Below are 26,205 nucleotides of genomic sequence, written 5' to 3'. Positions count from 1 at the left end.
AGACTGGGAGGCATCTGTCTCCCATGGCTCTGTAGGCTGGAAGCCCGTGGTCACGGTGCCAGCGTGGTCCAGCTCTGGTGAGGCCCCTCTTCAGAGTTCTGTGGCCTCACGTGGCAGGAAGGGCCAGGTTGCTCTCTGGGGTCTCTTTCATAAGAGCACGAAACCAAATCCGTTCAGGGAGGCTGCACCCTCCAAAAACCGTCACCTCGGGGATTAGGTTTCAACATAGGAGTTTTGGGGGGACACACATTCAGTCCATAGCATACATCATCATGACTATCCCTTCCAAAAACCAAGCACCCATGTGCCAGGGAATAGCCACACCTCCACTTTGACCTGCGGAGAAAAGTACACATTGTGAGGAGCAAAGACCCACCTCTGCATGCCCCTGAGGTTGTGCGGGGAAAGTCACACTGCTTAGCAGGCCTGGTCCGGGCCGCAGGGGAGAAGGGTCCTTTCATGCCTGTGGGTCCACGCTGCATGTTCGCACCATGGCTTCCTGTGCTTTGTCACTGGGAACCAGCTTTCTAGTGGGGACAGCATTTCACTTCCCTAGCACTTGCCAGCTGGTTTCCTGATTTCTCTTTTTACCTCTAGGTCTCTTTCCTTTTTCTATGGTTACCATGTGTTCCCCCATTCCAGCCTTAGGGTTCTTCATTGATACATCTCTTCACTAATTTGCTCGTATTTTTAACCCTCTGATGAGGCACTTTTCCAATTCCGTCCTGTTGTTGACGAATGGGGTGGTGTACACGACCATATCAGACTGGCCACAGGTCTGCCTCCTTCTCTGTGTATCCGCTTCGAGATACCGACTTAAAAGTCTCTCATATTTAAATAAGTTTTAGTACTCAGTCCTCTGTCTGTTTGGGTTAGTTCACTTGACTGGTGGCGGTTTATTCCTTACATTCTTACTAAGTGCCTGTCGTTTGCCAGCAGCTGGGCCAGGCACTGGCTAACGGGGGACCTCAGCACGATGCGGTGCAGAAATGAGGGCTTTCAGAATTCCCTACTATTCTGGCTCATTTCTGTATTGCTGCAACCTTCATTGCCCCGAAAGCCTTCCTTCTCATTTTGGATTCCAGAGTACTGATGCTGCATAATGAACATAAATGTTTCCTTTAGGGCGCCTGGGTGGCTCAGTCGGTTGGGCGTCTGCCTTCAGCTCAGGTCATGATCCCGGAGTCCCGGGATCAAATCCCGCATTGGGGTCCCAGCTGGGCGGGGAGTCTGCTTCTCCCTCTGACCCTCTCCCCTCTTATGCTCTCTCGCGCTCTCGCTCAAATAAATAAGTAAAATCTTAAAAAAAAAAAGAAATGTGGGCGCCTGGGTGGCTCAGTTGGTTAAGCGACTGCCTTCGGCTCAGGTCATGATCCTGGAGTTCCGGGATCGAGTCCCGCATCAGGCTCCCTGCTCGGCAGGGAGTCTGCTTCTCCCTCTGACCCTCCTCCCTCTCGTGCTCTCTGTATCTCATTCTCTCTGTCTCAAATAAATAAATAAAATCTTAAAAAAAAAAAAAAAAAAAAAAGAAATGTTTCCTTCAGGCTCCCCGCTGTTTTCTGTAAGAAGCTGTAGTGAGAGGCAAGCATAGTGTGATGGTTGGTGGGGAGCCCCAGGATGGATATATTAAAAACCAATGTGCAACTGATACACAGTTTTAAATATCATAACTTTGAAAAAAATGTGTGCAGTGGGAGAGGCGGGCGCCTGGGTGGCTCAGTTGGTTAAGCATCCTACTCTTGGTTTCCGTTCAGGTCAGGATCTCAGTTGTGGGATCAAACCCCGCATTGGGTTCTGTTCTCAGTGCTGAGTCTTCTTGTCCCCACCCTCCCAAATAAATAAATAAATAAAATCTTTAAAAAAAGGTGTGTGCAGTAGGTTTATTTCTCAGATTAGAGCAGCGGGGCAGAGTCTGTTGTTTTTGAGGTAAGGAGTATTAGGAAGTGAAATTGAGAAGGACTGGTAAGTTGATTGTAGTCATCAGCATATTAATTTATACAGACTGAAATATACAATTATATTAGAATAAGTTGATAGTGTGTGGTTCTTCTCATGGAAATACACAAACACGTCTACAAAGATGATTTAACTAAGCCGACAGTATCAGAATCCTTGCCCTGGTCCACAAAGGTTTGGAGTTGGGCTGCCCACGTGCTTAGGAGGGAAAGGTGTTCCCAGAGGCAGGCAGCAGGCCCTCCCTCTCGCTCCACTAGGACAGGAGGAGGTGGTCTAGGTAGCCAGCCTCCAGAACAGTGCTCAGGTCTCAGATTATACGTAGCAGCCATGTCAGACCCTCTGATGTCTGGACATCTTCCAATGTCTATTACACTCTTAAAAATGATTGAGGACCCAAACAGCTTTTGTGTATGTGGCTTACATTTTTAAAAAGAAGAAGACATAAACATTCCACTTGCCATCAGAGCAATGATGTCACATGTCTTGTGCTTCTGGAAAACCCCTCTGTGAAAATGAGGTTTTTAGTTTTTAAAAGGCACATAATGTCTCAGCGTTATTACAAATATAGTTTCATTGTTAAACACCCCCCTGAAAGGGTCTCAGAATCCATAGGGATCCTCAGAACACATTTTGAGAATCACTGTGCTATAATATTAGTTAGTCCGAGAACTTGTGAATAACCTCCTTTTACAAAATAAAGTGAAATCAAGTGGCTTGCTCAGCATTCTTACAATCCGTGAAAATGCTAGAATTGTTCCCGAAGCCTCTTGAGTTACTGGTCTACTAGCAATTCCCCATGGAAACTATGACCTTTTCCCATTTGGGTTTTTGTCCATGCTTGGGAGACGCTTTCCTTCTTCCTTCATCTGGATGACTTCTACTTCAACTCAGACACCAACTTCACCTTCATATTTTTACCGATAACATTAGAAACAAGTGTGGAATTCTATAATTGCAAATTTTAATATATTTAATTGTGTAAAATGATTGACTTCCCATACCCAGTGTTGATGAATGCGCTGAAACATAGTTGTTTTCATATTGTAATGCAACAAACGTATATAATTACGTAAAATCTTTTTCTAGAATTATCCATAACTATTTAAGTGGAGAACCATTTGGAGAATACCAAGAAAGCCGATATTTTTCTCGATTTCTACAGTGGAAATGGCTGGAAAGGTATGTTCTAATTTAAAATTCAAAAACAAGTAGTAACTTCTCAGAATGTGTACTGATTGATGTATACTTTTCCATCTGTCAAAATAATATTGGAAATCTTGGGCTGGATACGGTACTGCTGTACAGAAACTCTTAATGTGTGTTATGTAATTTCTTCAGCCTTGTGAGCACAGTAGTTAGAAAATAAAACATATCCTAGATTCACAGAAATATAATCCGATGTGCACTGGTTCAGTCTTGTGGTACTAGCCATGTGGACTCAGTCAAGGGACTTGGCCTTTGTGAGCATCAGGTCCCTGTTTTTGAAAATAGACGTAATTCTAGAATGCACCCTACTGGGCTGCTGGACTGCCCTGAGGATTGTGTATAGCTTGGTGTACAAAGTAAGTGCTCAGTAAGTGTGGTTGTTACAATGGTTATTGATTGATTAGACTTCCAGTTCTACTTCATGCACGTTTCTTTTGAGATGTTGAGTATAAACACCTCTTTGAGGTTCTTTTTCCACAGGGTGGTGTACTGTAGATACGTCATTTTCTTCCGCAGCTTTCCAATAGGCCCAGTACATACATACGTCGTGATGTGAACTAGTTGCTGACCTTCCTTCAGTTAGTAAGGATAATTGGACAGTTCTAGATCTATCTTCATTGTTTTTAATAATTCTTAATGTTAACATGCACTTATATCTCTTAGCGTAATGGAAGTCATCCCACCAGAGGGAGCCACGGTCCCTGAGCATGGGCACTCTTGCCCCGGGCATTCCCTTTGAATAGTGCAGTGTCGTAAATAAGGCCAGGACGGGAGCTAGGTAGGCTTTTCTGCTTTAAAATAACAATGTGATGTGACACTTGAAGCTTTTTTTTTTTTTTTTAATTAATTAGGCAACCAGTGACAAAGAACACATTTAGGCATTACAGAGTTCTAGGAAAAGGCGGATTTGGTGAGGTAAGTAATACGTGACTAGAAAAGTAAGACAGCATGGTACTTGAGAGACATGATGTGTCAACTTTACCAATACCTTTATTTCTCTACTGTGTATTTTGGGAATGATTTAGCCAACCGCAAGAATTAAGATTGAACAAACAAAAGGTACTTTGCTACCTGCTTTTAAAAGATTCGGAGATCTGGAAAGAAAAAATTCACTATCTTCATGATTTTTTTCTTTCACTTTATGTTTCTTACAGAAGTTGTTTCCTGCATTCAATTATTCAACATTCAATCTCAGTTTGTCCTGATGGAAAAGATGATTGTTTCCATATTGTTGAATTTCTGTTACTCTATTTCCTTAATTTAAGACTAGCTTAAAAGCTCATATAGTGCAGAGTATATTATTAAATGTGCCTATTTATCTCAACTCTGTGTGGACATGTATGTGCTCCACACCTATATCAAAAGATACTAGAAAATGTGTAAATTTGGTAAAATCCTAAGGACACTACCCACAAATCCATGAGAGATGGTCTTTGAACATGATGGCTCTCCTAGAGAGAGACTATTGTGTGGGGTGGACCAAGAATCACATGTCGTTCTGGTTAGGTCATTTAAAGAGGTGTTAGTTGCCTCATTGATTGTCTGGAGGGGTCAGGTTCAGTTTTAGCATTTATAACTCCCCAGAGCCAGCGCCGGGACAGCCACAGAGAACCGAAGCTGCACGTGTAGTCAGAAGCAAGTGGAATTGCCCGCGTGTGATCAAAATCACCCATGCTCCCAAATTCCCATGGAAAGCCTAAACCAAAGCCACCAGAGTTCCCTTAATGTGGATTAGGAAGCCGACCTAAGAGGCCTTGTCCCACAAGTGAGGCCTCTCCTACCTCTGTGCTTGGGTGAGGGAGACATCGGCCCACGTCGCCATCATCTCAGAACCAGCAATGTTGTACCCGACACAGTCCTGGAAACCTGTTAGAGTATTTCCAGTGATCCAACCAAATGCTGTTGCAACCCTTCCAGGATAGAGATTTCTGTAAGAAATCCACCCTCTGTTTGAATACCTCCTCCTCAAGCAGGAAAGTAATTCGCTCTCTTTAATTCGTGCTACTCTGCCTTTCATGATGTCCAAGTATAAAACTCGGATTCTGTCCAAGAACAGAGGATGTTTCAAGCTCTTGTCTTTACAAAAGAATGTAGTTCTAGTTCTAGCCACATGGAGGTTCTAGAAATGGACCCAGTAGTAACGTGTTAGCGAATTTTAACTGTTGTGAAAGACTTGGTATATTTATATTTATAGATTATTTTTTAACACATTTACTTGTGTTTCCACACAAAAGATTGTACAGATGGATAAAGTGTTCTGGTTTTTCACGGACCTGTTCTGGATGGGTTATTTGTTACATCGCGTCTGTGGTGGAGCGGAACAGTCCATTTCCACTGTGCATCCCTGTCAGACGGAGCCCTGTGACCCTGATGCGGACAGCCTCAGTGCCTTTTAAATCCAAATTCCAGGAGTGGATTTACTTTTTCCAAATGCTAACACCTCTTCTGGTGGTTTTGCAAGGGCAGACATTTTGGTCTTATTTTGTTGACCGCAGTGCTTTCACTTAGGCTTCAAGTCCTCCAGAAGAGATTTGTGAGGTCCTGCGGTGGCACCGAGGAGAGAGGACTGGTGGCATCTCTGTGTGCCTGGCTGTAGAGGTAGCACAGTGCCGTGGAGGGGGCTCGGCGGCGCAGCTGGCCTTGCTTCCGCGGTGGACCTCGGCTTCATCCCATCCTCTTCATGACAGGGAGACGATCCCTGCTTCCCTGGGTGGTTGCGAGCAGCAGAGGAATGTTCGTGTTCAGCTGAGAGTGCAGAGTCTGGCTCCCTCGCCTCTTTTCCCCTCTTTCTTCGACTTGGCAATTCCACTTAGAAGAATTTGTCTTAAGTTAACAGTAAAGAGATATGCCAAGATTTATGTGCTGAGACCTAATGGTAGGAAAATGACTAAAGAAATTTTGGAGTAGTCAGATATTGGGAGAACATAGAGTGATAAGGAAACAGTCACACTGGAAGATGAAAACAGGAGATTATAAAATATTATCTATTCTATAATAGAAGGTGAGGTTCCCCACCCAAAATTCGGGAGGACTCAGAAGCCCTATACAGTTATCTTGGGATTTCAGTGAGTTTTATCATTGTCCTTACTAATACTTTCAGTATTTTCCACAATGAACTCTATATTTTCTCATCAAAGTCATGTTATTGATGGATTAAAGTGATATCACGTCTTATGTTTGCTTATAAGGCAACCGTGTCTGTGTATGTGTGGTATATGTGCATGTGTTACGTGTGTGGGGCGTGTGCGTGCCTGTGGTGAGCAGTAAGTGTGTGGGGAGTGTGTGCGTGGTATGAAGGGTGTGTGTATGTGTGTATGCGCGTGTGCGTAGTGGACGGGAGTCAGAGGACACAAGTAGCCCTGTGCCGATAGCCCAGAAGCTGTGGGATGGGTACTTGGGAGCTCGTTATAGCCCCATCTCCACTTCTGTGATTTTGGAAATTTTTTCCTAGTGGGAAGGTAAGTAATGTATCAATAGTATTTTAACAACTAAGAATAAATGCATGAGAGTTTATGAACTCTATGCAATATCTTTTCTTATATTCTTAAACTTTTTTTTTTTTTAAAGATTTTATTTATTTATTTGAGAGAGAGAGAATGAGAGAGAGCACATGAGAGGGGGGAGGGTCAGAGGGAGAAGCAGACTCCCTGCCGAGCAGGGAGCCCGATGCGGGACTCGATCCCTGGACTCCAGGATCATGACCTGAGCCGAAGTCAGTCGCTTAACCAACTGAGCCACCCAGGCGCCCTATTCTTAAACTTTTAAAAGAAAGCGGAATCAGTTTACTTTCAAACACTGTGGCCCTTGTGCAAGGACTGAAAGACCCAGGGAGACCCTGGCCGACCCGACATGCTGTGATCCCCTGTGGGCAGATGCGCCGGGGCTCTGGCTGGGAGAGCGAGGGCCCCCCCCCCCCCCCCCCGCCAGCTGCCAGCCCCTCCCTGCTGTTCACCAGAGGGGCTGATCATGGAGGAAATGGGGCTTGGTTGCTGGTGGTGGTGGTGGTAGGGGCGGCGGCCTAAGAGGTGGCAGGTGTGTAGAAACCTTTCTTTCCCCTTTTTTAAACTAGGTTTGTGCCTGTCAAGTGCGAGCTACAGGAAAGATGTATGCGTGTAAGAAGCTAGAGAAAAAAAGAATAAAGAAGAGGAAAGGTGAAGCCATGGCTCTCAACGAAAAGAGAATCCTAGAAAAAGTGCATAGCAGATTTGTAGTGAGTATCTGGATTTAGTCTTCGCTGTGGATGGCGCGGTGAGGACCCCTTTCCTGGGCATACCTGCTGCTGGGCCCACCTGCACTGCTGCCTCGGCTGGGGGTGCGGGCTGTGCTGCCCCGGCTGGCGGCGGGGCCAGGGGCCAGGGACAGCCTGGTCCTGCTGGTGGCCTCTTCTTCCCTATCCCCTTCTTACTGAACACACACACAAAGCAGTGGTGATCCCACCCCCCAGGGCCTGGTCTGTGGGCTCCTCCTCACACCCAGCAGCGGGCTGTTACCGGTCAGGGCCCTGCCCTCTCCTGGGCAGCCAGTGCTCATCCTGGGCCGTGGGGCCACTGCCTCCTGAGCTTGAAGGCACTGCCCCAAGTCCTCCTCTCTGCGAGGCCGCAGTCTGACACCTGGCCAATGTACTGCTGGGGCCCCGGCTAGCATTCCCCAATCGTATGAAGCCTTAAATCCCACCTTCACTGTGTCAGGCAAGGGTTGGGCGAATGGGGCTTAGGTGACCCTCCTAGGCCCTGTGTTGTGCATGAGGTGCGTGGCGTTCGTCCCCAAACCTAGCTTCTCTCCCCCCCCTTCATATCTCCTGTAACATCTGTGTCAACAGGAGGGTCTATGTAAGGGGGAGAGGGAAAGACAACTTGGGACAGAATTTCTGGTGTTAGGCTTACTTCCTCCAAGTCACTTCTGTCTCAGGACTGAGGTTCGCTGCTTTGTGCTAGGGGACAAACTTTGCAAATAGTGGCCTGCACAGCCATCCTCTACATTTACCTCTGTGTGTGACAGGTGTCTCCTCGTACATTCCACGAAAACCTTTAATAAAACTGGCTCATCATGGAGTTGTTTTAAATATGTTTGTGTAACTACCTTGAAACACAGAAATCCATAATCTAGCTTTATGAGAGGGACATAAATAATACCTATGGTTTATTCTATTTAAATGAAATATTTTTGTTTCTGTATTCTTGGCCTCTCCCAAGGAACCTAGACATATTTTCCTTCATCCTTTTCTTTTCTAATTGAAGTATAATTGATATGACAATATCCTGTTAGTTTCAAGTGTACATCATAGTGATTCCATATTTTTATGCATTATGAAATGATCCCTGTGATAAGTCTAGTTACCATCTATCACCACGCTTACTCCAGTATTATCAACTATGTTCTCTATGCTATACATTACATCTCCTTGACTTATCTGTTTCATAATTAGAAGTTTGTTTATTTAAGTAATCTCTATACCCAATGTGGGGCTTGAACTCACGACCCTGAGATCAAGTTGCATGCTCTTGCAAATGAGCCAGCCAGGCGCCCTGAAGCCTCTTAATCCCTTCCACTTATTTTCTGTCCCCCAACCCCTCCCTACTCTTTTTTTTTTTTTTTTTTAAGATTTTGTTTATTTATTTGACAGAGACACAGCGAGAGAGAGAACACAAGCAGGGGGAGTGGGAGAGGGAGAAGCAGGCTTCCCGCCAAGCAGGGAGCTTGATGCGGGACTCGATCCCAGGACCCTGGCCCCTGGGCCAGTTACATTTAATGTAATTATTGATATGTTAGGATTTAAGTGTGCGAGGGTTTTTCTGATTGTCCTATTTTTTTTTTTAAGATTTTATTTATTTATTTGACAGAGAGAGACACAGTGAGAGAGGGAACACAAGCAGGGAGAGTGGGAGAGGGAGAAGCAGCCTTCCCGCCGAGCAGGGAGCCTGATGTGGGGCTCGATCCCAGGACTCTGGGACCATGACCTGAGCTGAAGGCAGACGCTTAACGACTGAGCCACCCAGGCACCACCACCCCTCCCTACTCTTGTAATCAACAGTTTGTTTTCCGTGTCTGAGTCTGTTTCTGTTTTGTTTGTTAGTGTGTTTTGTTTTTAATATTCCATATATGAGTAAAACCATATGGCATTTGTCTTTCTCTGACTGACTTATTTCACTTGGCATAATACCCACTAAGTCTATCCATGTTTTGCAAATGGCAGGATTTCAGCCTTCTTTATGGCTGAGTAATAGTCCATTGTATATATGGACCACATCTTCTATATCTTTTCGTCTATGAGTGGACACTTAGGTTGCTTCTGTATCTTGGCTGTTGTAAATAAGACTGCAATGAACCTAGGGGTGCAGATATCTCTTTGGATTAGTGTTTCCATTTTCTTTGGATAAACACCTAGAGGTACATGGAATGTACATTTGCTTGAAATACCATTACATATGGTATTTCAAGTTTTTTTTTTTTTATTTTTATTTTAAAGATTTAATTTATTTATTCATGAGAGACAGAGAGAGAGACAGAGGCAGAGGGAGAAGCAGGCTCCCCGCGGAGCAGAGAGCCCGATGCGGGACTCGATCCCAGGACCCTGGGATCATGACCTGAGCCGAAGGCAGACGCTTAACCGACTGAGCCACCCAGGCGTCCCAAGTTTTTTATTTTTTGAGGAACCTCCATACTGTTTTCCATGGTGGCTGCACCAACTTACATTTCCATCAACAGTGCACCTGGGTTCCATTTCATGCACATCCTTACCAACACTTGTTATTTCTTGGGTTTTTTTTGATGCTAGCCATTCTGACAGGTGTGAAGTAATATCTCATGGTGGTTTTGATTTGCCTTTCCCTAATCCTCAGTGATGTTGAGCATCTTTTCACATGCCTGTTGGCCATCTGTATGTCTTCTTTGGAAAAATATCTGTTTAAATACTCTGCCCATTTTTTAATCAAGTTATTTTTTCATATTAATGTGTGTAAGTCTTTTAATATATTTTTAATATTATTCCCTTATCTGATATATGATTTGCAAATATCTTCCATTCAGTAGGTTGCCTTTTTGTTTTGTTGATGGTTTCCTTCGCTGTGCAGAAGCTTTTTAGTTTGTTGTAATCCCATTTGTTTATTTTAGCTTTTGTTGCTCTTGCCTCAGTAGACTGTGCCCCCCACCCCCAAGTATTGCTAAGACTGATGCCAAAGAGCTTACTTCCTATGGTTTCTTCTAGGAGTTTTATGGTTTCACTTGTTATGTTCAAGTCTTTAATCCATTTTGAGTTAATTTTTGTGTATGGTAAAAGGTGGTGATCCAGTTTCATTCTTCTGCGTGTGGCTGTCCAGTTTTTCCAACACGATTTATTGAGCAGGCTCTCTTTTCCCCATTGAATGTTCTTGCCTGCTTTGTCATAAATTAACTGACCATATACGCATAGATGTATTTCTGGGCTTTCTATTCTATTCCACTGATCTCTGTGGCTGTTTTTATGCCAATACCATTCCATTTTCACTACTACAGCTTGGTAATATAGTTTGGAATCAGAGAGCATGATGCCTCCAGTTTTGTTCTTCTTTCTCAAGATTGCTTTGGCTCTTCAGAGTCTTGTGTTACTCCGTACAATTTTAGGATTGTTTGTTCTAGTTCTGTGAAGAGAGCTATTGGTATTTTGTTAGGGATTGCACTGAATCTGTAGATTGCTTTGGGTAATATGGACATTTTAACAATATTAATTCTTCCATGCCGTGAAGATGGTATATCTTACCATTTGTGTTGCCTTCAATTTCTTTCATCAGTCTGTTATAGTTCTCAGAGTATATGTCTTTCACCTCCTTGGTTAAATTTATTCCTGGGTTTTTTATTACTTTGATACAATTGTAAGTTGGATTGTTTTCTTTTTTTAATTTATTTTTATTTTTTTAAAAAGATTTTATTTATTTGACAGAGAGAGACACAGTGAGAGAGGGAACACAAACAGGGGGAGTGGGAGAGGGAGAAGCAGGCTCCCTGCTGAGCAGGAAGCCCGATGAGGGGCGTGATCCTAGGACCCTGGGATAATGACCTGAGCCAAAGGCAGACGCTTAACGACTGAGCCACCCAGGCACCCTGTTTTCTTTTTTTAAAAGATATATTTATTTATTTGAGAGAGAGAGTGTGTGCACATGTGAGTGGGGAGAGGGGCAGAGGGAGAGAATCTCAAGCAGACTCCCCACTGAGCGCAGAGCCTGATATGGGGCTTGATGCCATGACCCGTGAGATCATGACTTGAGCCAAAATCAAGAGTCTGATACTTAACCGACTGAGCCACCCTGGTGTCCCTGGGATTGTTTTCTTAATTTCTATTTCTGATAGCTTTTTATTAGTGTATCGAAACACAACCTGGGGGCGCCTGGGTGGCTCAGTTGGTTAAGCGACTGCCTTCGGCTCAGGTCATGATCCTGGAGTCCCGGGATCGAGTCCCGCATCGGGCTCCCTGCTCGGCGGGGAGCCTGCTTCTCCCTCTGACCCTCCTCCCTCTCGTGCTCTCTGTCTCTCATTCTCTCTCGCAAATAAATAAATAAAATCTTTAAAAAAAAAAAAAAAAAGAAACACAACCTGTTTCTGTATGTTAATTTTGTACCCTGTGGCTTTACTGAAATCATTAATTAGTTCTCAAATCTCTTTGGTGGAGTTTTTAGGGTTTTCTATATATAGCATCATGTCATCTGCAAATAGTTTTACTTCTTCCTTTCCAATTTAGATGCCTTTTATTTCTTTTACTTGCCTAATTGCTATGGCTAGGACTTTCAATACTATGTTGAATAAAAGTGGCAAGAGTGGGCATCTCTGTCTTGTTTCTGATCTTAGAGGAAAAGCTTTCAGCTTTTCACCATTCAGGACAATGTTAGCTGTGGGTTTATCACATGACCTTTATTATGTTAAGGTATGTTCCTTCTTTTTTTTTTTATTTTTTAAAAGATTTTGTTTATTTGAGAGAGAATGAGAGAGAGCATGAGAGGGAGGAGGGTCAGAGGGAGAAGCAGACTCCCCGCTGAGCAGGGAGCCCGATGTGGGACTTGATCCCAGCACTCCAGGATCATGACCTGAGCCGAAGGCAGTCGCTTAACCAACTGAGCCATCCAGGTGCCCCAAGGTATGTTCCTTCTATACCCACTTTATTGAGAGCTTTTATCATAAATAAATATTGAATTTTGTCATATGTTTTTTATGCATCTTTTGAGATGATCGTATGATTTTTATCTTTCATTTTGTTAATATTTTGTATCACCTTGATGTATTTGTGGATGTTGAACCATCCTTGCATCCCTGGAATAAATCCCGCTTGATCATGGTGTATGATCCTTTTTATATATTGTTGAATTGGATTTAGTAATATTTTGTTGAGGACTTTTACATCTATGTTCATCAGGGATATTGGCCTGTAATTTTCTTTTTTTTATAATGTCTTTATCTGGTTTCAGTATCAGGGTGATTCTGGCCTTGTAAAATGAATTTGGAAGCCTTCCTTCCTCTTTCAATTTTTTTGGAATAGTTTGAAAGGATAGGTACTAACCCTTCTTTAAATGTTTGGTAGAATTCACCTGTGAAGCCATGTGGTCCTGGGATTTTGTTTCTTAGGAGTTTTAAAATTACTGCTTCAATTTCATTACTTGTAATTGGTCTGTTCATATTTCTATTTTTGTGTGATTTGGTCTTGGAAGGTTGGGTTTCTAGGAACTTACCATTTCTTCTAGGCTGTCCAATATGTTGGTATGTAATTGTTCATACTGATCTCTTATGATTCTTTGTATTTCTGTGGTGTCACTTGTAACTTTTCTTTCATTTCTGATTTTTAAAAAATTTATTCATTTGTTTGTTTATTATTGATGAGTGTGACTAGAAGCTTACTGATTTTATTTTTTCAAAGAACCAGGTTTTAATTGATCTTTTCTATTGTCTTTTCATCTCTATTTCATTTATTTCCACTCTGATCTTTATTATTTCCTCCTCCTACTAACTTTGGGCTTTGTTGTTTTTTCCGTTCCTTTAGATATAAAATGAGATTGTTTGTGTGGCATTTTTCTTGTTTCTTGGGGTGGGCCAGTGTTGTTAAGTCCTTCTCTCTTAGAGCTGCTTTTGCTGTGTCCCATAGATTTTGGAAAGTTGGTTCCATTTTATTTGTCTGCAGGTAGTTTTTTATTTCCTCTGTGAGTTTTCCTTCATCCTTGGTTGTATTTTTTTCTCTCTGCTTACAGTGGATCCGTGGGTCCTGACCTGCTGTGGCACACTCAGCCCCCCTCCTTCCCACTGCCCACCCTGGCTGGCCCACAGCATGAGTATGCATGTGGGCGGTCCACTACTTTCTATATAATTTATTGTGTTTCTAGCCCAGTTATTAGGAACAGTATCAGCCACAAAGAGTTAGAAAATAAAAACTTTTAATTGATACCATTTACAATAGCATCAAGAAACATCATAATCTAGGCAAAAATTTAATGAAAATGTGCAAGACTTCTACACTGAGATCTAAAACGCTATTCCAAGAAATTAAAGAAGACCAAATAAAGGGAAGGATGCCATGCTTATGGATTAGAAAGCTCAATGTATGAAGATGTTGGTTTTCCCAAATTGATGTATAGATTGAATGAATGAAGTGTAGTCCCAATCAAAATCCCAGTACGGTGTGTGTGTGTGTGTGTGTGTGTGTGTGTGTGTGTGTGTAAATTGACCTACAAACCAGCAGAAAAGTGGGCAAAATACTTGGACAGGTACTTCACACAAGTAGTTCCAAATGGATAAGTATATGAAAAAGTATGAGAAATATGTCCTGTATTCGTATATACAGAGAAATGCACGTTAAAAGTGCAGTAAGAGGCAACTATACTTTCAGCAGCATCGACTGACAACATAAAACGTTGGAAGGATGTGCAGCGCAAGACCCCTCTTACACCGTGGGTGGGTGTATTAACTCGTAACTTAACTTGTATACTGAACATGGGTGTTCTAGAAGTATGAAACGTTGAGCACGATTGGAGCATAGCTTCAATGAATCATGATCCTGAGTGTCTTTGTGAAGTTTTGCCATCTACCCACTTAGCCACAGAAAGTTCTCTCCTCAGTACAGAATTCCTGTAAGATCTTTGATAGGTAGATGTCCAAGAAGCACCACATGCATGGTATGCATTTCCCTGAAGCATATAGTATTTGGGCGTTCTAATGATATATCTAACACGGAGTATTTGAATAACGTTAGCAAATAGAGTAAATCACCGGTGAATGAGCAGGTGTTTGTGCTTTGTTTTTTATGATGCTGTTGTCTTTAGGTTAGTTTGTCCTACACTTATGAAACCAAAGATTCCTTGTGCTTGGTGCTAACCATTATGAATGGAGGGGACTTGAAGTTTCACATCCACAACCTGGGCAACCCTGGCTTTGATGAGCAGAGAGCTATTTTCTATGCTGCCGAGCTGTGCTGTGGCTTGGAGGATTTACAGAGGGAAAGAATTGTGTACAGGTAAGAACAGCATGAACTCCTGGGGCCTGGGGGCCTGTTCATCCTCAGCCTGAGGCTCCCACCGGGCTCCCTCTGGCCACCCAGGAGCCTGGGCAGAAGGGCTGCGGTGGAGCCCTTGGTGGCCATTCATAGGGTCTGGTCACTCACACTGTTGGGGATATGGTCAATCAGCAGTGGACCTTGGTTTTATTTTTAGTTCTCTTTGATCTCTAGTAGATCAGTTTTATTTGTTAAGTTGATCAAATATAGGCAGTGTAACTCATGTAAGCACGAGAAGAGCCCATTTCCAAAATAGTTCATTTCGGACTGTGGACTCTGTTCCAACAAGATAGTGTAACAATTAAATGTCTCTAATATGTATTTTAATATTTTGCATCTTAGTATTAAGTAAAGAAAATTAAATTTAATTCAATAGGTCTAATTAAATTAGTATGATCAAATATTTAGTTTTAGGGAAAGCAGTCCCTCCAGCCACCCTTTGGGTATGGAGCTCCTGGGCTCTGACACCCTTCTCGACCATTCCCCGTATAGCTCTGTCCCTTCACCTCTGTGCGGACATCCACCTCCGTGTGAGGACCATTCCCTGCAGGCGTTTCTCACCTTGCCCTTTGCCCTACATTTCCAAGGGAAACCCCTGCCCTCATCTTCCCCATCCAGTTGGTCACCAAATCACCCCTGAATGTTTCCCTAGTCAGTCTTTAGGGTCACTGGCTTAGTTCATATCTTCCTTAGGTTACCTGGCAGGCAGACACTTGAATGGTCTTGCTGATGCCAGTCTTGGCCCGGTTCCTGCTCTGTGAGAGCAATGATAGGCCTTCGATCCTGTCATAGCGTCCCTAGCTTGCAGCCCTGTGGGCCGGGCTCTCCTGACCCTGAGGGATGCCGCTCCCCACTGACTTCTCCAGCCCGGCGTCCCGCTGTTTCCCGAGTGGGGATCTCTGCCTTTGCGATGCACACGTGAGCATCTCAAGTGTCCTCACGTCTTCATACCTCTGCACATGCGGTCTGCTTGTCGGAGGCCTTTCTTCACTGCAGCCCCTCTGCCTTCATTCTGACAAACTGCAGCTCATCCCTAAGTTCCCCACCCCTGATAATGGGGGGCCGTGCTCCCCTTGGGCATCCTCAGAGGACCTGTGCTGTCCCACTGGAGGGCTGGTCACACCAGCTGCAAGCTTCTCAGAAGGCCTTTCTCGGATCCCTATTCTGATGAACTCTTGGCTGTGTCTCACATATCCCCGGGCCACATTCTGGCCTCCTGAGGGCCAGACACCAGGCCTGGCCGCGGGGCTGGTGCAGCCGCCCTTGCGATGTTGAGCAGGGGGTGGACTGCTGCCTTGGGGCCACTCCTACAGACACGGGCCCTGGTCTGAGTGGAGAGCGCCTTGTCCCCACACTCACAGGGGAGACTGGTGGTCCCGAAGCAAGGAACAAGCCTGTAGGAGCTCTGAGTCCTCTTCACTCTGGGAGGACCTTAGAGTTTATCGCAGTTCGGTGCGCTTAAGCCCCCTCTGCTTGCTTCCCGTGTAAAGACGTGCAGGCATACCTCGTTTTATTGCTCTTCCCTTTACTGTGCTTCACAAATACCGCCTTTTTTACAAATGGAAGCTTTGTGACAACCCTGCACTGAGCAAGTCCTGTTGGTGCTAATTTTCGAAACAGCCGCACAGGCTCACTTTATGTCTGTGTCCCATGTCGGTAATTCTTGCAGGGTTTCAAACCGTTTCATTATTATACTTGTTATAGTGATCTATGATCTCTGATGTTACTATCAGACTTGTTCGGGGGCACCACAGACTGCACTCATATAAGACGGCAAACTTAACCATGCATGTTGTGTGTTCTGACTGCTCCACCGACCGCCTGTTTCCCTCTCTCTCCTTCTCCTTGGGCCTCCCTGTCCCCTGAGACACAACAATATGGACATTAGGCCAATTAATAACCCTGTAATGGCCTCTAAGTGCTCAAGTGAAAGGAAGAGTCACACATATCTCACTTGAAATCAAAAGCTAGAAATGATTAAGCTTGGCGAGGAAGGGATGTCTAAAGCCAAGATAGGCCGAAAGGTAGGCCTCTTGTGCCAAAAGTCCACGTTGCAAATGCCAAGGAAAGGTTCTCGAAGGAAGTTAAGAGCGCTACTCCAGCGAACACATGAGTGATAAGAAAGCACAACGGCCTCGTCGCTGATGGGGAGAAGATTTTGGTGGTCTGGATAGGAGATCAAAGCAGCCCCAGTATTCCCTTAAGCCAAAGCCTCATCCAGAGCAAGGCCCTGACTCTCTTCAAGTCCACGAAGGCTGAGGGAGGTGAGGAAGCCGCAGAAGAAAAGTCTGCAGCTAGCAGAGGGGGGCTCATGAGGTTTAAGGAAACACGGAAGTGCCAGGTGAAGCAGCATGCGCTGGTGGAGAAGCTGCAGCAGGTTCAGCAGAAGGTCCAGCTAGGATCGCTCGGGAAGGCGGCTGCTAAACAGACGCTCCGTGGAGACGCGGCAGCCTTATCTGGGGAGAAGAGGTCGTCTGGGACTGTCCTAGCTGGAGAGAAGCCAGCGCCTGGCTTCAGACGTTCAAGGGACGGGCTGACTTCCCTGTTAGGGGCTAATGCAGCTGGTGACTTGAAGCTGAAGCCGGAAAATTCTTAGGGCCCTTAAGAATTATGCTACCTCTCCTCTGCCCGTGCTCTGCAGACGGAACGGCTCGGCCTGGACGACAGCATACCTGTTTACAACACGGTTTACCAAATATCTGAAGCCCACTGTGGAGACCTACTGCTCAGAAAAAAAGATTCCTTTCGAAATATTACCGCTCGTCGACATCGTACCTGGTCACCCAAGAGCTCTGATGACGTCCGGAGAGATTAGTGTTGTTTTCATGCCTGCTAATGCAACGTCCATTCTGCAGCCCACGGAGCAAGGAGTAATTTTGACTTTGAAGTCATATTTAAGAGACACACTTCGCAAGGCTGTATTATTTAAGAGACACACCATAGATGGTGATCCCTGTGCTCGATCTGGGTAAATTGAGAATCTTCTGGAAAGGATTCACCATTCCAGACGCCATTAAGAAAATGTTCCCATGGTTCAATGTCAGTACTAACAGGAGTTTGGAAGAAGTGGGTGGCAGCCCTCGTGGAGGACGTTGAGGGGTTCAAGACTCAGTGGAGGAAGTCACTGCAGATGTGGCGGAAACAGCCAGAGAGCTAGAAGTGGAGCCTGGAGAGGTGAGCGAACCGCTGCCCTCTCAGGATAACACTTGAACGGATGAGGAGGTGCTTCTGTGGAGGAGCAAAGAAGGGGATTTCTTGAGATGGAGTCTACTCCCGGTGACGATGCTCTGAAGACTGTTGAAATATGACAAGGATTTAGGATATTGCATAACCTTAGTTGATAGGTTGGCAGGGTTTGAGAGGACTGACTGCAGTTTTGAGGGAAGTTCTACTGTGGGTAAAATGCTATCAGACAACAGCACATGCTACAGAGAAATCATTTGGGAAAGGAAGAGTCAATCAGTGCAACAAATTTGTTCTCTTGTTTTAAGAAACTGCCACAGACAGCCCAACCTTCAGCAACCCCGACGTGATCAGTCAGCGGCCGGCAGCATCGAGCTAAGACCCTCCACCAGCAAAAGGATCACAGCTTGCGGAGAGCTCAGATGATGGGTAGCAGTAAAGCACTTTTTGATTAAGGCATTCATTGTTTTGGGGGCGCCTGGGTGGCTCAGTCGGTTAAGCATCTGCCTTTGGCTCAGATCATGATCCCAGGATCCTGGGATCAAGTCCTGCATCAGGCTGCCTGCTCAGCGGGGAGTCGGCTCCCTCTGCCTCTGCCCCTGCTCGTGCTTTCTCTCTCTCTCAAATAAATAAATAAAATCTTTTAAAAAAGGGATTTAGGGGATTTAGGATTGGGACCAATCCCCTATATCTCTAAGGTGTGCCAGGATTACTGGATTGGTTAGAAGATTTTCATTTCCCTCCAACCTTTCACCTCAGGCCCCCACTTTCCCTCAGACAGAGCAGAGGAAAGACATGGGTTGGCCAGCACTTAGTGGGAACTTAACACATGTCCACAACACCCTCCATTAGGAGGTGCCCACTGTTGGATGAATGACCGATGACTTTCAGCCTCTGATGGTGCATCCCGTCCCCTAGGGACCTGTCAAGTATCGCGTTCATCTTTGAAATTCTTTCTTGTCAGAGGTTGCCTCTTGACAACCTTCATCAGACCAGGTGCCAGAAAGATGACCTTTCTTTTTGCAGAGGGACCGTACAAATAAGAATGCTCTACTTAATTTCGGCAATCTGAGGTCAGAGAGGAGGAGGCCCTCAGGCCGGGCTTTGAGCCATCCTTAGGGTATAGCATGTTCGCGGTCAGAAGGAGAGCCTGGGGGCCCCTCACCCTCGTCTGCGGGAGCTGCCCCAAGCGAGCCGGGCCGTCCCGTGCGGGCCTCTCGGAAGCACCAGCACAGATGTTGCGGGTGAGCAGGTAGACCTCATGGGCTCCCGGAATCCTCTAGGATACGTGCTTTAAACTGGGCCCAGGCCTGATCAGGGAAGGCTTTCGGGAGGAGCTGGGACTCAATGGCAGCTCAGATAGATGGCTAAGATCGAAGTAGAGGGTGACGGGATTGTTCTTCCGTGGGAGACGTGCGCCATGTTTGCATTCTGGAGAAAGTGGGCAGAGGAGTCCACATAAACCAGAGTGGTCCTAAAGACAGGAGGACGGAAGAAGCAAACCTGTTGGCTTTCTGTTGCCCACCAGGCCCTTGGCTGTGCCCTTCACATCTCTTATTTATTTGGAGAAAAGGTTAAGAAGTTGCTAAAATGCCATAGCATCCTCGAGACCCTTTTACTCCAGGTATGATTTTCCTGGAGCACTTCATCTTTTTTGGTCTGCCGTCCTCTGCTGTTCGTTCTGATAAACTGCCTGAAAGAGCATCACGACAAAGCGCAGAAGCAGTGCTGGGCTCCTCGGGCACAGGCAGGGAGGCGGCGTCCTTGTGAGTGGCCTGGGTGCGCGGTTTGGGGGTGTTGTTGTTTGTGTCAGACCTTCAGGTACGGCTGCTTGTAACGTGGTTTGTCTGAATTGTTGAATGAGAAAAAGCAAGCGAAAGAAATGAAATATACATTGAAGAGAGTCTGAAGAGATAGATCATAGTTTTCAGTATGCAACCATGTCTTTATCTAAGAAGTCAGCCATTTGGTTCAAACAGAACAACCCATAGACATTTGTGTGTGCATGCATTTTCAGTCCAGCTGAGTACTCTCCCTCCCAACACCTTTTCATGACATATTGCCTGCTCGTTATACAGAAGTCTGGAGGGGACTGTTGCCTTTGGGGTTTTGAATGTTCTTTAAAAATTAACTGAGGAACATAGCTTTTGTAGAATCAGATGAACTAAAATGCTTTTAGCTAGGGACAGACCCCATGAGTGCCTTAGCACCATCTGAATGTTAACATGCGGGAATGACCGATTCCTTAGTAAATAGCACTTGAGTCTCTGGGCAGTGTGGTTGATCCTTGAACAGCACAGAGGTTGGGGCATCGACCAGTCAAAAATCCACATGTAACTTTTGACTCCTCCCAAACTTACCTACCAGTAGTCTGCTGTTGACTGGAAGCCTCACTGATGACATAGTCGATTAACACATATTTTGTATATTCTATGGATTCTGCATTATACTCTTACAGTAAAGCAAGCTAGCGAAAAGGCAATGTTAGTAAGAAAATCATAAGGAAGAGAACATACATCCCAGCACTGGGACTGTAAGAAAACCCATGTGAAAGAGGACCCAAGCTGTTCAAACCCATGTTGTTCGAGGGCCAGCTACACTTTCTTTTCATGTAAAAGTTATTCCCAAGACCGGCCTGAAGCCTCAGGGAAGTCCTGGCCTAGCAGCAGCTGGATATGGAGAACAACCTTCTCCCTGTTCTTCAGCCACTCTGGGGAGGGCGTATTCTCCTTTCCATTGTTTGGGTAGTGTAGTGTCTTTTTTTTTTTTTTTTTAAGATTTTTTATTTATTTATTTGAGAGAGAGAGAATGAGAGAGAGCACATGAGAGTGGGGAGGGTCAGAGGGAGAAGCAGACTCCCTGCCGAGCAGGGAGCCCGATGCGGGACTCGATCCCGGGACTCCAGGATCATGACCTGAGCCGAAGGCAGTCGCTTAACCTACTGAGCCACCCAGGCGCCCCAGTGTAGTGTCTTTTAAATTATGAGAATTATTTTACATAATAATGTATAGTCTGCATGCAGGTGAATATGGCAAAAGGCAATGAAAATTTTAAAGAATTAGCTTTTTGGGCACCTGGATGGCTCAGTTGGTTAAGCGACTGCCTTCGGCTCAGGTCATGATCCTGGAGTCCCTGGATCGAGTCCCGCATCGGGCTCCCTGCTCGGCAGGGAGTCTGCTTCTCCCTCTGACCCTCCTCCCTCTCATGCTCTCTGTCTCTCATTCTCTCTGTCTCAAATAAATAAAATCTTAAAAAAAAAAAAAGAATTAGCTTTTTAAAATGTTTTCAATTTTGCCACTATGGAAAACAGTAAGTAAGTTTCCTCAAAAAATTAAAAATAAAACTGCCATATAATCTAGCAGTCTTACTTCGAGGTGTATTCTAAAGGATATATCCATAGTAGGTCAAAGAGATGTCTGCATTTCCATGTTCACTGCAGCATTATTCAGAATAGCCAACATATAGAAACAACCTAAGTGTCCACTGGTGGGTGCATGGATGAAGAAAATGTGGTATATACATCCACAATGGAATTATTATTTGGCCATGAGAATGCAGGAAATCCTGCTATTTGTGACGACACAATGGACCTCGAGAGCATCATGCTAAGTAAGACAAGCCAGACATAGACAAATATTGCATGGTATCACTGATATGTGGAGTCTTAAAAAAAAAAAAAAGGTCAAACTCGTGGAAACAGAGTAGAAAAGTGGTCAGTAGAGGCTGGGGGGCGCAGGGCGTAGGAAGAGGTTGGCAAAATGGCACAAACTTTCAGCTGTAAGATGAATAACCTGAGGATATAATATAAAACATAAAAATGGAGTTGATAGCCCTATATTGTATAATTGAAATTTGCTAAGGGACTAAGACTTAAATGTTCTCACACAAAAATGTGAGGTGGTGGGTGTGTTCATTAACTGGTGTGGGGGAACCCTTTCACAATTTTAAGGAAAAATTTTCAATTTCATTGCATTTTCTAGCAATTACAGAAACAATAGAAAAACATCTAAAACAGATAACAAATGGGTGAGGGGCTGGAGATGCCCATGTTGGCTCTTTCTCAGTGCCCTCGCCTGTCAGGTTCCAGAAGGGTCAGCCTCCGTGCTCCCTCCTAACCATAGCCATGTTGTCTTGAGCACACACACCTTTATTTTATTTTATTTTATTTTTAGATTTAATTTATTTATTTGACAGAGAGAGAGATAGCGAGAGCAGGAACACAAGCAGGGGGAATGGGAGAGGGAGAAGCAGGCTTCCCGCCAAGCAGGGAGCCCGATGCGGGGCTCGATCCCAGGATCCTGGGATCATGACCTGAGCCGAAGGCAGACGCTCAACGACTGAGCCACCCAGGCGCCCAGCACACTCACCTTTAAAGAAGAGCTCACACTGGGGAAGGAGGGCATCATTTCTCTGTCTCTGTAGATCGACCTTTCTGCACATTATACACAAATAGAATCATCATGTGGCCTTTTGCATCTGGCTTCTGTCCACTAGCATAATGTTTTTGAGGTTCATCCATGTTTTAGCATTTATCAGTACCTGGTTCTTTTTTATGGCGGAATAACATTCCATTGTCCTTTTGTCAGTTGATGGGTGTTTCAGATTGGTTCCACTTTTGGGTTTTTATGGATAATGCTGCTATGAACATTTGTATGAAGTTTTGTTTGGACATATGTTTTCAGTTCTCTTGGGTAGATACTGATAAGTGGAATTTCTCGAGAGCATGGAAAATTTACGTTTACCTTTTTAAGACAGTTTCAAGCTCTCTTCCAAAGTGGCTGCACCATTTTACATTCCTTCCAGGGCTCCAACCCCTCACATTGTCTCCAACACTTGTTAGTGTCTCCCTGTTTAATGCTAGCCCACCTCAGTGGCTGTGAAGTGACATCTCATGGTGGGTTTTTGTGTTTTTTGTTTTGTTTTGTTTTTTCTCTTGGTGGTTTTGATTTGTGCTTCCCTGATGACTGATGATACTGAGCATCTTTTCATATGCTTATTGGCCATCCTTACATATTCTTCGCTTAAATGTCTATTCAAATACTGTGCCCACTTTCAATTTGGGTTATTTACCTTATCAGTATTAAATGGCAAACATTCTTTATATATTCTGGATACATATCCTTTACTAGATGTAAAATTCGCAAATACTTTCTTCCAGTCTGTGGCTTATCTTTTCATGTTCTTAATGGCGTCTTTTGAATTGCAAAAGTTTTTAATTTTAGTGAAGTCCAATTTATCAGGGTTTTGTTGTTGTTGATTCACTTTTGGTGTTTCTCTAAGAAATTGTTGTCTAACCAGGAACATGAGGATTTTGTTTTCTCTAAGGATTTTATGGTTTTAAGTCTTACCTTTAACCCATGTTGAGTTAAGTTTTTAGGACAGGGTGGATGGCTGAAGAGTCTCATCCCAGCACCATTGTTGAAAATACTATCATTTTCCCATTGAACTGCCTTGGCACTTTTGTCTAAAACTGACAGACTGTAAGAGGGTGGGTTTACTTCTGGACCCTCAATTCTATTCCATTGGTCTGTATGTCTGTCCTTCTGGCAGTACCATACTGTCTTGATTACTGTAACTTTGTGGTAAGTTTTGAAATGGGAAGTATGAGGCTTCTCACTTTGTTCTTTTTTGAGATTGTTTTGGCTATTCTGGGTCCTTTGCATTTCCATATAAATGTTAGGATCAACTTGTCAGTTTCTGGGACAAAAATTGCTGCTAAGGATTACATTGAATCTGTAGTCCAGTTTGGGGATAATGGACATCTGAACAATACTAAATCTTCTGACCTATGAACACGGGATGTCTTTCCAGTTATTTAGATGTTTAATTTCTCAGGAATGTTTTGTACTTTTCAGTATATACATCTTGTACCTTTTTTTTTTTTTTTTGCTTTTAAGTTTTTTCTAAATTTTTTTTTTTTTATGCCCTTTTCAAACCAGTTTTTTCCTTTTTTTTTTTTTTTTCCATAAAGAGAGCATGAGTGGTTTGGGACAGAGGGAGGAGAGAGAGAATCTTAAACAAGCTTTACACTCAGTGTGGAGCCTGACGCAGGGCTCAATCCCACGACCCTGAGATCATGATCTGAGCCGAAATCAAGAGTCAGATGCTTAACTGATTGAGCCACCTAGGCACCCCTACAGTTGTTTTCTTAATTTCATTTTTGGACTATTCCTTGCTAGTGTGTAGAAATACATTTGATTTCTGTACATTGATCTTGTGTCCTTGCTCAGCTCTTTTATTAGCTTTAGAAGTTTTGTTGTGAATTCCTTAAAATTTTCTACATATAGAATAATGTCACCTGTGAATAAAGACAGTAGACTCATGTTTATTTTTCTTTCCCGACTAGAACCCTGCTGCTTCTGTTGGTACTTCATGGGAGGGAAGTTTTGGATAGACGTACAAAAGCTTGAATCAGTGCACCCTCCTGAGACTTCTGAAGCAGACTAGAAAAATCAGTAATTAAAAACCAGCCTGATGAATGCTGTTTACATTTATATACAATGAATACAGAGAAAAGACAATTTGAGAATGATGTCACTGAGGTCAGATCTGTCCCTTCCCTCCCATCAGGTGTCCTCCATGTCACTGTCAGAGTCAAAATCTCCAGTTTGCATACTAGAGGGTCAGGCCTAATATTGTAATTCTTTTATATTTAAGAATGTGGAGGTTGTAATTTTTAGCTGATAGCAAATTCAGATATTTAGTGGATAATAAGGTCTTCAGTTATTTTTCTCTCACTTAGGTTTGATTTTGTTTTATATTTTCCTTTTGTGTAGATTCTTTAGGTTACAAGGCCAGTTCTCAGACTGAGAGGTGAATTTTGATACTTAATCATTAAATCAGTTTTGCTTTGTCTTTTTTTTGTGATCCAGAATCTTCTCCAGACATTTCTCTGCAGTGGCAACTTTACTGTGTACTCTTTTACCAATAAACCCACTGTTCCATGCTGGGCTCAGCCCGTCAACGACCAGTGTTGTGGCTGGACCAGCCCTTGTGGTTCTTATTATAACTGCAAGATGCCCCCCAGCAATAGCCATCAAGAAACTTTGAAAGAGAAAAAGGTTATTACTTGTAAGTCCTGGCAATCACATGTAGTACCCAGGACCACCACACAGAGAGGTCTGGAGGTGCAGGGTGGGAGAGGGGATACGTGAGCATGTGGGCCTGGGGCTCTGCAGTTATTGGGGCAGAGGGTGGGGACCTAGAGTCTCACAGTCTCACTCTTTACTGGTGAACTTAAAACATAAGAATGGGAATTTAAAGCACTGGAAGAGAAAAAACAAGCTACCCAAATGGTCAGTTATTTAAATAAACCAAGATCTCTGAAACACAGGAGCCTGGGGTGGGGGGTGGGAGGCTAGCAAGGTGTTTATTGAGAAAGAGGTCTTTGAAGTGGCTACCTCGGCCACCGGAGCTTGAGTCAAACACTGGCATTACAAAACAAGGAAAACCGTCAGGTCTCACACTACAGTGATTGTGGAATCCAGGCTGATTGTGATTTTATTAAATGCTGAAAGGTAACGCACTTGTCCCGAAAGTGGCGCTCCATGCTCCTGACTGTTCAGGCTGGGCATTATCTGACGTTCTACTTGACAATCGTGCGCCTTTCAGCTCCGAGTGGACCTGGACACTCTGCACTATACTCCTGCGAGTCAGGAGTGAGCCAGCAGGATCAAGAAACAACTCTTTGTTATGAACGAGGGACGTGATGCAGTGAGCTGGGTATGTGTGCTTCCAAGTGGTGAGGCCGTCTTCTGGGAAGAGCGTTCGTTTTCTGCGGATATGAAATTCTTTACAACACAAGCTCCCTGCCTCTGGCTCTGTTAGGGGAGGAAGGATGCAGCTGTTGCTTCAGGAGAGGACGTGTTCGGGGTGATGCGTTAACGGCCCCGGTTTTCTGCAAACTGTGTTCCCGAGACCACTGAGGTCCTGCATCTACTGAGCTGATGCCCACACGTGCTTGGACAGCACTTGCCAAAAGCTCACAACTGTTAAACTTAAAATAAAACTGCCCTTATTTCCCCAGCAAGAATAGGTTTGTTCAGGACTAGTAGAGAATTGTAATCTGGGCCAACCAAATAAAAGCAAAACCACAGGTGAGTCTGCAGAGCAAAGGAGGGGAGGCTCTTTTATAGAGGAAGGGGCGTGGGGTGGGCCGTTAGAAACAGAAAGTCCACTGGGGTAAACTGAGAGCTGGAAGTGTAGTGGACTCTCAGCGGCTGGGCTGTGGCAGTCTCTCATTGGCCGGGCTGTGACTGTCTCTCATTGGCCGGGCGTCTCTCATTGGCCGGGCTGTGACTGTCTCTCGTTGGCCGGGCTGTGACTGTCTCTCGTTGGCCGGGCTGTGACTGTCTCTC

General features: G+C 44.4%; 1 protein-coding gene across 2 annotated transcripts in view; it reads left to right on the top strand.

Annotated features, from left to right (window-relative positions):
- The window catches only part of GRK4 (G protein-coupled receptor kinase 4), a 101,307-nt gene that overhangs the window by 50,759 nt on the left and 24,343 nt on the right, over positions 1 to 26,205 (top strand). Inside the window, exons 5-8 of one of the 2 annotated variants that reach the window (XM_044913031.1) lie at positions 3,043 to 3,135; positions 4,014 to 4,077; positions 7,232 to 7,372; positions 14,436 to 14,626. In XM_044913031.1, the coding sequence (XP_044768966.1) occupies positions 3,043 to 3,135; positions 4,014 to 4,077; positions 7,232 to 7,372; positions 14,436 to 14,626 (489 nt within the window). Of the gene's footprint in view, positions 1 to 3,042; positions 3,136 to 4,013; positions 4,078 to 7,231; positions 7,373 to 14,435; positions 14,627 to 26,205 lie in introns of those variants that run through there. The other variant, XM_044913032.1, reaches the window with a different exon arrangement.

The sequence above is a fragment of the Neomonachus schauinslandi genome, chromosome 2 (genome assembly GCF_002201575.2).
Source record: "Neomonachus schauinslandi chromosome 2, ASM220157v2, whole genome shotgun sequence".
Classification (NCBI taxonomy): domain Eukaryota; kingdom Metazoa; phylum Chordata; class Mammalia; order Carnivora; family Phocidae; genus Neomonachus; species Neomonachus schauinslandi.
This window is presented reverse-complemented; position numbering and strand designations above follow the sequence as displayed.